The sequence below is a fragment of the Rhamphochromis longiceps genome, linkage group LG8 (assembly GCF_057381845.1).
Source record: "Rhamphochromis longiceps isolate RC_006_pf linkage group LG8, R_longiceps_female_GT1.1, whole genome shotgun sequence".
Taxonomy (NCBI): domain Eukaryota; kingdom Metazoa; phylum Chordata; class Actinopteri; order Cichliformes; family Cichlidae; genus Rhamphochromis; species Rhamphochromis longiceps.
Genome location: NC_140564.1, coordinates 20,169,988 through 20,182,216, shown reverse-complemented (window position 1 = coordinate 20,182,216; position 12,229 = coordinate 20,169,988). Strand labels below are relative to the sequence as shown.

At 38.3% G+C, this 12,229-nt stretch overlaps 1 protein-coding gene across 1 annotated transcript in view; it reads left to right on the top strand.

Annotated features, from left to right (window-relative positions):
- The first annotated feature begins 3,329 nt into the window (after window positions 1-3,329).
- lrp2b (low density lipoprotein receptor-related protein 2b) overlaps window positions 3,330-12,229 on the top strand; it is a 43,481-nt gene continuing 34,581 nt past the window's right edge. Inside the window, exons 1-18 of the mRNA XM_085417324.1 lie at window positions 3,330-3,396; window positions 4,924-5,034; window positions 5,216-5,338; window positions 5,855-5,971; window positions 6,065-6,172; window positions 7,385-7,501; window positions 7,611-7,727; window positions 7,991-8,134; window positions 8,600-8,716; window positions 8,972-9,100; window positions 9,306-9,475; window positions 9,576-9,799; window positions 10,069-10,275; window positions 10,363-10,565; window positions 10,851-10,991; window positions 11,229-11,438; window positions 11,567-11,759; window positions 12,060-12,185. Of these exons, the coding sequence (XP_085273450.1) occupies window positions 3,330-3,396; window positions 4,924-5,034; window positions 5,216-5,338; window positions 5,855-5,971; window positions 6,065-6,172; window positions 7,385-7,501; window positions 7,611-7,727; window positions 7,991-8,134; window positions 8,600-8,716; window positions 8,972-9,100; window positions 9,306-9,475; window positions 9,576-9,799; window positions 10,069-10,275; window positions 10,363-10,565; window positions 10,851-10,991; window positions 11,229-11,438; window positions 11,567-11,759; window positions 12,060-12,185 (2,624 nt within the window). The remainder of the gene's footprint in view (window positions 3,397-4,923; window positions 5,035-5,215; window positions 5,339-5,854; window positions 5,972-6,064; window positions 6,173-7,384; window positions 7,502-7,610; window positions 7,728-7,990; window positions 8,135-8,599; window positions 8,717-8,971; window positions 9,101-9,305; window positions 9,476-9,575; window positions 9,800-10,068; window positions 10,276-10,362; window positions 10,566-10,850; window positions 10,992-11,228; window positions 11,439-11,566; window positions 11,760-12,059; window positions 12,186-12,229) is intronic.

The window sequence follows — 12,229 nt, the reverse complement described above, 5'->3', positions numbered from 1 at the left end:
GCTGGTAAATTCAGTTGATTGGACATGATTTGGAAAGGTCCTGCATATGTACATATGGCATTGACAATGCAGATCAGAGCACAAACCAAGCAATTAGGTCCAAAGAAATGTCTGCAGACATTGTATTGAGGCACAGATTTGGGGAAGGGTACAGAAAAAACAAATTGCAGCATTGAAGGTCCCAATGAGCAGAGTTGCCTCCATCATGTGTAAATGGAAGTAGTTTGGAACCCCCAGGACTTTTCCTAGAGCTGGCTGCCCGGGCAATCTGAACATTCGGGGTAGAAGGGCATTAGTCAAGGATATGCCCAAGAACCACTGGGTTCTTGCTCCTATTTGTGTAACATTATAAACATTTGTGTTTATTTGTGTAACATTATATTTGTGTAACATTATAAAACCAAACAAGGTAAAGCAAGTCCTGAGAAGTCTGCTGAATGTGAAGAACAAAATCTGGTCAATCAGCACCCATGCCCTGCCGGTGTTCAGATACCCTGCTGGGATAATCAGCTGGTCAAAGAAGGCGATAGAAGCCACTGATATCAAGACAAGGAAGCTCCTTACCATGCACGGAGGGTTTCACCCTAAGAGTGTACATCAAGCAGAAGTGAAGCAGGTTGAGGACTAGAGTGTCAGAACTATGATCTATGAGTACATCATGAAGATCCCCACAACTGATGATGTGCTTAGTGAATACCTCCGTCAGCAGACCCGAGAAAAAACAGGAGCAAGAAGAGGAACCGTTATAGAAAGGTGTGTGTGTGTGTGTGTGTGTGTGTGTGTGTGTGTGTGTGTGTGTGTGTGTGTGTGTGTGTGTGTGTGTGGACAGAGAAAGAGTTAATTATAATTCCAAAATACTAAATTATGTCAATTTCTGTTATTTTTTCTTTTTAGGGGTAGGCTTCAATCTTAAATGTGGGATTGACATAATTTTAACAATTTCAGAGAGAAGCTTTTCTCACAGACCTCTCACTCATGCAGTATTGTTCACTAGGCTTAGTTTCATTTATTCTGGAAGAACATTGATCATTATATATTTCTCCTGCAAGGAGACATCCATTTGTGCTATAAAGCAATTGAGCAGAGTTGCTTTGACAAGGTCATACACTGTAGTAATAAAGTGCAATAAAGAAGTTGGCAGAAACTGTCAGAAAATGTGATGATGTTTCAGTGATGTGGCACCATTTGACACTAAGGCAGCATCTTTGACTTATTGTTGTTTGTGTGTGCTGGAAGGGAGGGGATTTAGGGACATGAAAGACCTGTGTGAAAAATTGTTAGCTTGTTTTGATTGTGCAAAAATTGCTGACAATATTTAATAGTGTATATTGTGCAAAAAATACAACTGTCAAAATGCAACAGCATTAACTATGATTAATACTGATGCTGTGTGATGTTGTATCTTGCATGATTAAATCTCATGCAAATCACAATTTTTTTATATACACTTAGACACTTTACTAATTAGATCTTGGTAGTACTAAGCTAAACCCCCCTTTTCCGTCATTCTTTGTGGCATACACTACTGGTCAAAAGTTTTAGAACACCCCAATTTTTCCAGCTATTCTTTCCAATTTAAGTTGTTCAAGTCCAGTGAATAGCTGGAAATGGTACAAAGGTAAGTGGTGAACTGCCAGAGGTAAGGTAAGGTTTCCCAAAACTGAAGAAACGTGTACAAATCAGAATTTGTTATGTGAAGGCTGTATGCAGGCAGGAAAAGGACCTAAAATGCAGACAGTCTGAGACAAAAGGTGAACTTAAATACAGCTTTAAGGCTGAACTCCAAAAGTAACAAAACTGAGACTCTAAGGTAAACTTATGCAGACAGAGAAACACAGGGCTTAAATACACAGAGGGAGCAATCAGGGAATGGGTAACAGGAGGGAAACACAGCTGGGGCAAATCAGGCCTAACGAGACAAAGGAAGCAAAACCAGACGCATTTACATGAGACATGGACTTTCAAAGTAAAACAGGAAACCTAACACAGAGACGCGAACTTGACAAAGGGATACAGCTGACAGGGGAGACAGAGCAACTAGAGAACACAGAGACATAAACCATAAGATAGAACTCTAACAAAGAAACCAAAGACTAGAAAGGATAAATAATATAATAAACTCAAAACCCTGGGTCAACGACCCAGGCATCCTAACAGAATTATACAAAAAGGCCCTTTTCAGGGAACAGAAACCTATGAGTGCCACACATTTATGGGAACATCTCCAACAGATATGGGAAGAACTTTCTGAAGAATATTTGATTTCTATTGTTGAAAGAATGTCACAGGTGTGTTCAGCTATTATATGTGCCAAAGGTGGCTACTTTTACGAGTCAAAAGTTTAGAATATGCTTTGGTCTATAAATTGATTACATGATTTCTTTTTTAACTCCAACTGCTTATTTGTATTATGCTTTCATTTCAGCATAATATTAGGGTGGTCCTAAACCTTTGACCAGTAGTGTAGATTCAACAGGGTGCTGGAAAAATTGTAGATGTGTACACTGAGGTCATAAAGGTAGGATGGATCCATGTTTTCATGTTATTTATGCCAAATTCTGACCCTACCATCTAAATGTCACAGCAGAAGACAAGCTTGATCAGACAATATTTATTTCCCTGCTCTAAACTGACTGGAGTGGCACCTGGTGTGTTGTTCTGCTCCAAAAGCCAATTTGCTTTAAGGTACAGTTGAAGTTACTGTTACCTTCCTATCAGCTCAAAGCAGTCTGGTCATTCTCCTCTGACATCAGTAAGACATTCTGACCCAGAGAACTGCTGCTCACTGGATATTTTCTCTTTTTTAGATCTTTGAAAAAAAATCCCAGTAGATCAGCAGTTTCTGACATACTAATTTCAACCTGCCTGGCAGCATCAACCATGCCTCAATCATAGTCATTACATTTCCAACAAAATTTAAAATGTATAAATTCCTAATGTTTTATATAGAACTAAAAAATAACTACTTCCAGCTACTTAAAAGGAACCAATAATCGATGCTTTAACTTAGTTAACCTTTTTTTTTTTAATAATCTTACACAAATATGACAAGTTGCTTTTTCTTGCTGACATAGACAACATTCCAACAATTAAAAGTTAATCTTAGATCAAGTTTATGTAAAATAGCTGGCCATAAAAAGCTGTATAACTCCATCTCAGATCACTCCTTCCTTGATTGGTCTGAGCCATACATCTACTATCTGAAGTCATTCTCTTTTGGGTTTGGGAGAGTAAGGGCACAGATTTAACATGAGCATACATACTTTGTCAAACTAACGCCAGACCTGAGGAAGACAAGATCACTCCAAAAGAAAATAGAGCTTTAAATTATGGACCTTAAAGGTCTTCATCTTCTAATTCTTTTGCTGCTGTTCCAGGGATTTAAACTTGTTCAAGGTAGGTGTGCACTCTTCATTTCAAGAAAGCATACTTTTAGGTAAGTAATACACTAGTAGTACAATAAAAAGGGGAAAACTGTGTCATACCAGTGATTTTTTTCACCAAAATGTGTAATTTCTGTAAGTGATTTGAGTTCTAAAATCTGAAAAAAGTTAATACTTTTAACCACTACCTAAAATAAATGCTATAATTTAATGTAAAAATCTCAGTTAACTGAACTTAAACAAAAAGTAAATTTTTAAAAATCTGAAAACATGTTGTGTACTTACAAAACTAAAATAATATTTTTTAAAAAACAAGAAACTACTGTATGTTTTTGGTTTTAATTTTTAGCAGTTTGGTTTAATCCAGTCTAATAACTTCAGTTCCTATTTATTTATAAATCACCAAATCACAACAACAGTTCCCTCAAGGTGCTTTATATCATGAGCTTAAGACCACATATTAATACAAAGAGAAAAAAAAAAAAGAAAAGATGTGGCAAAATCATATCACCTTCTCATGAGCAAGAGGTTTGGTGTTGGTGGAAAAGAAAAACTCTCTTTTAACAGGAAGAAACCTCTGGGAGAACCAGGCTCAGGGAAGGATGGCCATCTACTGCAACCTGTTGGTGTGAGGGGAGAAAGAGAGCCACAGATTAATAATAACTAATAGTTAAATGCAGAGAGGTGTGTAAACACACAGTGAGTGAGAAAGGTGACTGAAGAAGAAACACACAATGCATCATGGGAAGCCCTGAGCAGCCTACACCTATTGCAGCACAACTAAGGGAGAATCACCTTATCCAGCTTTAACTATATGCTTTATCAAACAGGAAAGTTTTAACCATAATCTTGAAAGTAGAGAGGGTGTCTGTCTGTCAAATCCAAACAGGAAGCTGGTTCCACAGAAGAGGGGCCTGAAAACTGAAGGCTCCGCTTCCCATTCTGCTTTTAAATACTCTGGGAACAACAAGTAAGCCTTCAGTCTAAGAGCGAAGTGATCCAGGGTGATCTAATAAATTTTAACATTTTTAAACAACAACAGAGCAAACTCATTCTTAACTAAAACCAAACTGCAATCAAAACTAAATGATTAACCACAAATTTCATTTAGAAAAATGAAGCAGAATTAAAATAGCTAGCTTTTCTACTAAGTACACGAATTCAGTTAACGTTGTGCTAAATTAAAGTTTGATAATGAGTTTAAAATGATGGTCTCATAATCTCCTGGGTCATAAGTTGGACTGCTGAGGTGTTAATTAGTCATGTTTAAAACGCCGACTCACATGTTTAAAGTTCAGAAGCTGCACACGGAGGAAGTAGCTCTCATAAACATAGTAACTCATTTGTGAAGAAAACTATAAAACATGTTCATCTTACTTAAGAAACGTGGACTTCAAGCAATTAAATATCAGCTAGCTGCCTGATTTCCACCTATTTTTTATATGTATATTTTGTAAACGATTTCTAACCAAATCTGTGCATGTGAAGCACACATGCTGGCCATTAAAAAAAGAAAGAAAGATATTTTATCTCTCTACAGGAAGTTGTGGAAGTGATCAGTTTCAGTGCAACAATGGACAATGCATCGACATAGGCTGGAGGTGTGACGGAACGAAAGACTGCACAGATGATTCAGATGAGCTGAACTGTCGTAAGCATCGCAAACAATCACAGAAAAAAATCCCTTTAAGAAGTCAGACATATGTTGGTACATGTGCTCTTGCTAATGTAACAAAAATAAAACAAAGAGAAGAAATGTGAAGCCAAGCATAAACTGTATGACTTACATTTCTTTTGTATCCTAAACAACTGTTTTGCTCCTTTTGTTGCAGCACCTCCGTCGTGCACCTCACAGGAATTTAAATGTGTGACAAGCGGTGAATGCATCCCATCAGGATTTGTCTGCGATGGGGAGGAGGACTGCATCGACGGCTCAGATGAGCAAAGAACCTGCGGTATGCAGAATGAATGCTTGAACGTGGCGTCAAAGAACAGAGAAATGAACAAACACTTTTGTTTGTCCTGAAAACTGTCATAATCACAAGACAAAAAAAATGTGTACTTATAATGAAGTAATGAAGACTTAAACTAGGTGGCCTCTAAAGGTATTGTTCATAATTTCAAAAGGAACAGAAACTATACAAAATAAAAAAAAAGTTGATTCTTTAAATGATCTGTAAAAGAAGCTATCTAAACTAAGCATTTCAAGTATCTAATGTTAAAACTTAGGTCTTCCAATATTCATGAATTTAAAGTTAACACTGTGGTTTATTCATTACACAAACCCGTTATAACAGACAATCTACATTATGAACCATTTCTTTTGTAAAGTCTGTGTTTGGCTTTCAGTGTGGCAAAGACTTATTGAACCAAGAAGTAATTCTATAATCACATTACGCTCCTTGTTAGAAGTCTAATTCTCCCACAAAGTGGATTTTTGAAACAAGCCTAGCTTCATATTTTTGGTTCAGGTGGACGGACCTGCAGCCCAAACCAGTTCACCTGTCGGGAGGGCCAGTGTATCCCCAGCAAGTACAGATGTGACCACGTAAAGGACTGCGTGGACAACTCTGATGAGAATAACTGCAGTAAGAGTTTTAGATCTAGATGTAACCGGCCATGGTTACTTTACTAGATGATAGTATTCTAATTGTAATGGAGGAACTACTTGTTGTTTGCAGACTATCCACAATGCACTGAGAAAACCTGTGCCAACGGGGCCTGTTACAACAACTCACAGCACTGCAATGGACGAGAAGACTGCAGAGACGGCTCTGATGAATTCAACTGTAGTGAGTAGATAACGCTTCTACTCTTCTTGTTTTCAACTCCACCAAAGTAGGAAAAAATTTTTTATTTATCTCAAAATTTCAAGTTATGTCTGAGCAAGTCAGACTTTCAACATACTGAACTCAAGATTTCCACCTACTATGTCAATCCAAACTTTGCGATATGTAACTTGAACTTTTGAGATTGACAACTTAAAATTCTGAGTTAGTGAGTCAGAATTTTAAGATACCAATCTGAAATTTGAACTCACCAACAGGAGAAAAACATTTTTCAGTTGTGGAAACTAGCTTCCATTGTCTTGTCTGCACCTTTAAAATTCAACACTTTTCTTACCTATCTTACCTTTACATGCCTTAAAGTGCCGAGCACAGCTAAGTCAACATGTTGAGTTACATGTCTCAAAAGTTCGACTCAAAACTTCAGGTTAATTGTGAGCAAGTCAAACTTTTGTCACACTAAACTCAGAATTTCAAGATACTTGAGATACCAACCTGATGTTGGGCCTCATGGACGGCAAAAAAATTCTTCAGTAGCAGAAATAGGCTTCTGTAGTCTCTTCTGCGTCTAATTTAACAAAAATTCTAATAAATTTATGTATATTTATACTTTTTCTATTAATTATATTTTTAAAATATGCTATTACCTAAATTTTATTAGTGTTCTCCTGTTGTATAAACATAGCAAAAAGCCATTTCCAGACACCATATTTGTTTGGCCTCTAATGGTAGGTCCTGCATGGGGTGTTAAGATGATGCATGAAATGATGTTGTGCAGCAACATTGCAGAATGTTTTCATCCCAGTTGCTTAAAGAACATATTCACAAAACGGTTGCCGTGTTTTAAAGCAACTAAAAGTTTTTAAAGTTCATTTTTATTATTTTCATATTATATATTTTGATAGTTATGCTTAACTCCTAATTAGCCAGTTTTATTCTGCATAATGGCTATGAAGTATTTTAATTTTATTTGGTTTACAGGTAATGATAGCCCAGCTATGCATTATTATAGTTTAGCAGTCTATGGTGCCAGAGAGCAGTAAAGTCTCAACCTTTGTACCTCTGGATCTTTATCAGTCTGGACTCCTCGTGATTTTGATGAACCTAAATTGAGATGTGTTCACTTGTTACTTTAGTTTTTGTGAGTCATAACTCATTTTAATAATTAACATATTGCTGGACCTCCTGTAAATCCAGTCTCTGTTTTATTTTCAGCAACTCAGCATTGCCCCATCCACCAGTTCCAATGTGCAAATGGCTTCTGTATCCCGATGTCATTTGTGTGTGACCACTGGGATGACTGTGGGGATGACAGTGATGAGCAAAACTGTGGTACGGGTGAATGAGACCGAACACACATGCTAGCTAATTATGAGCCTCTTTTACATTTTAAATTGTGTTCAATAAGCACAGGCTGCCATTTAACTTACTGGTTGTCTAGATTACCAGAGCTGCAGTGGCAACCAGTTCACTTGCGCCAGTGGCCGTTGCATTCCTCAGCAGTGGGTGTGTGACAAGTTCAACGACTGTGGGGACTACAGTGATGAGAGAGGATGTGGTGAGAAAACTTGACTGATTTACTAATATGTGACATTGTTTATGACTTTCAATAAAATAATTTTTAAAAAGTTCATGAAAATGTCAAGATTAGTTTAACTATTAGACGTATTAGAAGGTTCATTGAGTTTTGAAATCACTCTTCAAGAGTTAAAGCTCAAATTATACCATCATAACAAATCAAGAAAGATTTTTTCCTCACAACAACATGAAAGAATGTTTGCATATTTTTAACATAATTATACGTCTTTCAATGTTTTTCAGATAGTAACTCCCGAGACTGTTACCCCGGTGAGTGGGGATGCCCAGGCTCGACCATGTGCATACCAGTGGGAAACGTGTGTGATGACAAGCCTGACTGTCCTGGAGGCACAGATGAGACCAACACCACTGCACAGCAAACCTGCGGTAAGCCTGACATGTACAAGTCCCGCACTAAGAATTCTACCATTTATGATAATATCATGTCACACCTGCCTTTAATCTAAAAAACAACAACAACAACAAATGAGATGAATCTGAAGGAATTGAAGTGATCGAGATCTTGTCGAGTGTAGAATGTCTCACGTTTTCAGAACCGCAATTTGATAAATTTGGGTGTAAGGGCTTTGGCTATAGTGTCGAGTAATCACAAATGTTTACCAGATGTCAGCTGCTCAGATACTATAATCATAACTTTTGCATTCCTTATCACTGCCTTAACACACACTTGGTTTAATATTAACTTTTTGCAGGTCATTTTCAGGCCTATAAAGCTTATTACGATACCAATAACGTCCTGGCATCCAAGCTTCTTAGAATAGGATTAATTTTACACTTTTACCGTTGTTTACATTTGTCCATGATGTTCATTTCTGTGATGTTGACTCACAGGCCTGGAAAGGTGCTCAGCCTTGAGCTGTGAGTTCTACTGCCACCCATCTCCTCAGGGTGGTGCATGCTACTGCCCTGATGGCTTCATTGTAGCCAATGACAGTCGGTCGTGTGTAGGTGAGTTCTTTTATATGTATTTTTTCCCTAAAAACATCGTCTCTATGTGTGGCAGTGTTAAAATTGAATCAGACATCGACAGCACACACAGTTTTAGCAACTTGTGTTTTGCGTCCTGGAAAAAGCACAGAGCTTTGAGGAAGCATAAACTGTGTAATTTCAGTGTGTTCTAGCTGCAAATCATTTGTGTAGACTCTTACTATAATGTCCCTCACATTATACATCCAAAACATGGCTGTTTGTTCTGTTGCCCAGACTACAATGACTGTCAGATCTGGGGCATCTGTGACCAGCTGTGTGAGGATCGTCCTGGCACACACCACTGCAGCTGTGCTGATGGATACGTCTTGGAGCAAGGTCATGTTTGCAGAGCAAATGTGTCAGGTACAGAGAGTGCACACATGTCATGGTACCTGTGTTTAATTTTGCTGTTTAAAAGATGAGACTGAAATCATTAAATTAAAAAGACATTATTGTTTACAGTCCAGCTGAGTGACAACGATCTTCAAATATCATTCTTTTCCTCATATTTTGTTTGCAATTACATCAATGGTTACATTTTCTCGTGTCTGTTATTTGTGTTTTTCAGCTGGGCTGCCACAGCTAATTTTCACCAATGGGGGTGATGTGATGATAGCTGATCTGCACGGGCGCATTGTCAGGATTCTGGTGCCATCCCAGGGAAAAGGTTTAGCAGTGGCAGTCGCCTACAGCTGGCACAATGACAAAGTCTTCTGGAGTGATACTTATACCAAAAAAGTCAGTTTGAATTTAATGTCTGATGAAGTTCTTGATTATGTTTTATTGTTATTTTTTATACAACAAACATTAATCCAAAACTTTGAAATTCTTTTGCCAGGTTTATTCCGCCAACTATTACGGAGGCGACATTAAGGCAATTCTGAATAATTCGGTTCACAGCGTCCAGAATATTGCAGTTGATTGGATCAACCTCAAACTTTATGTACTGGAGGCCAGGGTGGAGCGCATTGATGTGTGTGACTTTGATGGAGGAAATCGAGTGACGCTGGTGGCTGAAAACCTGCGGACTCCTCATGGCCTCGCCCTGGACCCAACAGTAGGGTGAGTTTAAATAAATGACGTGGTTTTATAATCACAAAAAGATTGAAATATGAGTTTAGGTTTGGGCATTAGTTTTTGAATTACTGGCAATTTTTTCATCTACAAATTCAGTGTCAGGAAAAAAGTTTGATAAACATCATAATTTTGTGAGTTGAAGATAATTTGAGTGTAAAAGATTGGATGTCCAAGAGTCTTTGAGTTCACCTGAGTTTTGCTCATATAACTCATATAACATCCTTTTACATTTTTTTTTTTTTTTTGGTTTGTAGCTACATGTTCTTCACAGACATGGGTGGTAACAATGTGCAGTCTAAGCTCGAACGTGCCTTCATGGATGGCAGCAATCGTTTCGAGCTGGTAAAGAGCAGGCTCGGCACGCCAACAGGAATTACCCTTGATATCATCACCCAGAGGGTCTACTGGTCTGACAGCCACTTTGACACAGTGGAGACTGTCACGTACAGCGGTTTGGACAGGTAAAGGTTACATTAGAAATAAATTGTTGACCTCCTTCAGTTGTATCCTCCTTGATGTTCTTTCTAAGGCGTACTTGTTTCACATAGAAAATTAGTCCTCAATGGTGGAACACAGTCGCCACATCCTTTTGGAATTGCTTTATTTGAAAACCACGTATTCTTCACTGACTGGAGCAAGATGGGTGTGATCAGATCAAATCGCTTCAATGGCAGCAACCCAACCCTCCTCTATCGTGCCGCGAACCGGCCAGGCCATGTTGTCGTCTCCCACCCTCTCATGCAGCCTCTGGGTAAGGAGATTCAGTCACATTCAGTCTGAGGAAAACAACTTTAAAATGTCTGCTTTCCCTTGAATATAATGTAACAAGATGCCTCTTAATTTATGGTAAAAAATAAAATATTAAAAATGTATTTCTCCAGATATCGTGAACTGCTTACTCGACTAAAAAAATCTACCAACTGTGTTGTGAACAAATTTTTATCTTATCACAAAAAGAAAATTCTTTGTTATCTATAAGAGCTACATACTACACTGAGTGATGTCATAAAATGATGACATCTGTCTTGTAATGCAGTGAAGAACCCTTGTGGGAGAAACAATGGTGGCTGTGAGCAAATTTGTGTCTTAAGTCACCGCACTGACAATGATGGTTTGGGCTTCCGCTGTAAGTGTCGCCATGGCTATGACCTCCATTCGGACCTTCGGTCCTGCTTCAGTAAGTTTATCTAATTTGTAAAACGACCTTACCCTTCTCTTATACATGTGTTTATATACGTGTTTCTGTTCTGGGTTAAAAAAATAGTTAATGAAATGTATAATAATGTGCTGACAATTTAAAAAATTACAATCCTTTCTGGTAAGCTAGATCTGGGAATTTTAAGTTTTTTTTTAATATATCATTTAAACAGCAAGTTTATATGATAATAAGCCCTGGCACTAATTTTTTGTGCAGAGGTGAAGGACTACTTGCTGGTGGCCTCCTCACTGGCGGTGCGGGGAATCCCACTGAATCTGTCCACGCAGGAGGACATCACTCTGCCCCTCACAGGCCTCGGGGCGTCTTTTTCTGGCTCTGCAATGGAGTTTGACGGCAATGAGGGGACTGTTTTCTACAACGACAGGTCCAAAGGCCTCATCTATAAGTCGAACCTCAATGGCAGTGGTGAGTTTTTGACTTGGGTAAAAAAAAAAGAAAGTGGCACTTAGGGTGCTGAGTTTTATAACCTAACCTTGATATAGTTACAGTGTTTAATCAAAGCGATCTCACCTATTATATTTATCCAATCTCAGTTCAGCAGATTTTGACAGGCTACAGAGTGGGGATAGTTGATGCCATGGCATATGACTGGACCTCAAAAGTTTTGTTTTGGACCACAAGCACCTACAGCTCAGTGGTAGCCTTCAGAGTCACAGACAAGTCCAGACGAGACATTGTGACGGGATTAGGGAACCCAAAGGGAATTGCAGTGCATCCTAGTGCTGGGTGAGTTATCAGATTTATCACAAATAACTCCTGAAAGATACTTTGCCTGAGCAGGTTTTAGTTTGTAGACACAGGAAGGAAATTAAACACAATAAATGGTAATGAATATTTTTTTATTCCGATTTTTCTGATCATAGAAAAATGCTGTCTATTCAAACCACTTTTACTATACTCACTACTCTACACTACTACTTCCTAAACCACAGCCATCACATGGGCCTCCACCCTTTATATTCAGGATAACAATTATCATTATTCACTGTAGTCTACTGCATTACTTCACCAAACATTTCTCCACAGCTACTTGTTCTGGTCTGACTGGTATCGTCCAGCAGTAATAATGAGAGGCTTCACTGATGGCAGCAATGCTGTCCCTCTTGTCAACACAACACTGGGATGGCCATTTGGGCTTGCTGTTGACTATATGTAAGTAGAGTGGTCAACTATGTCAGTTATGAGAATACCTGCTT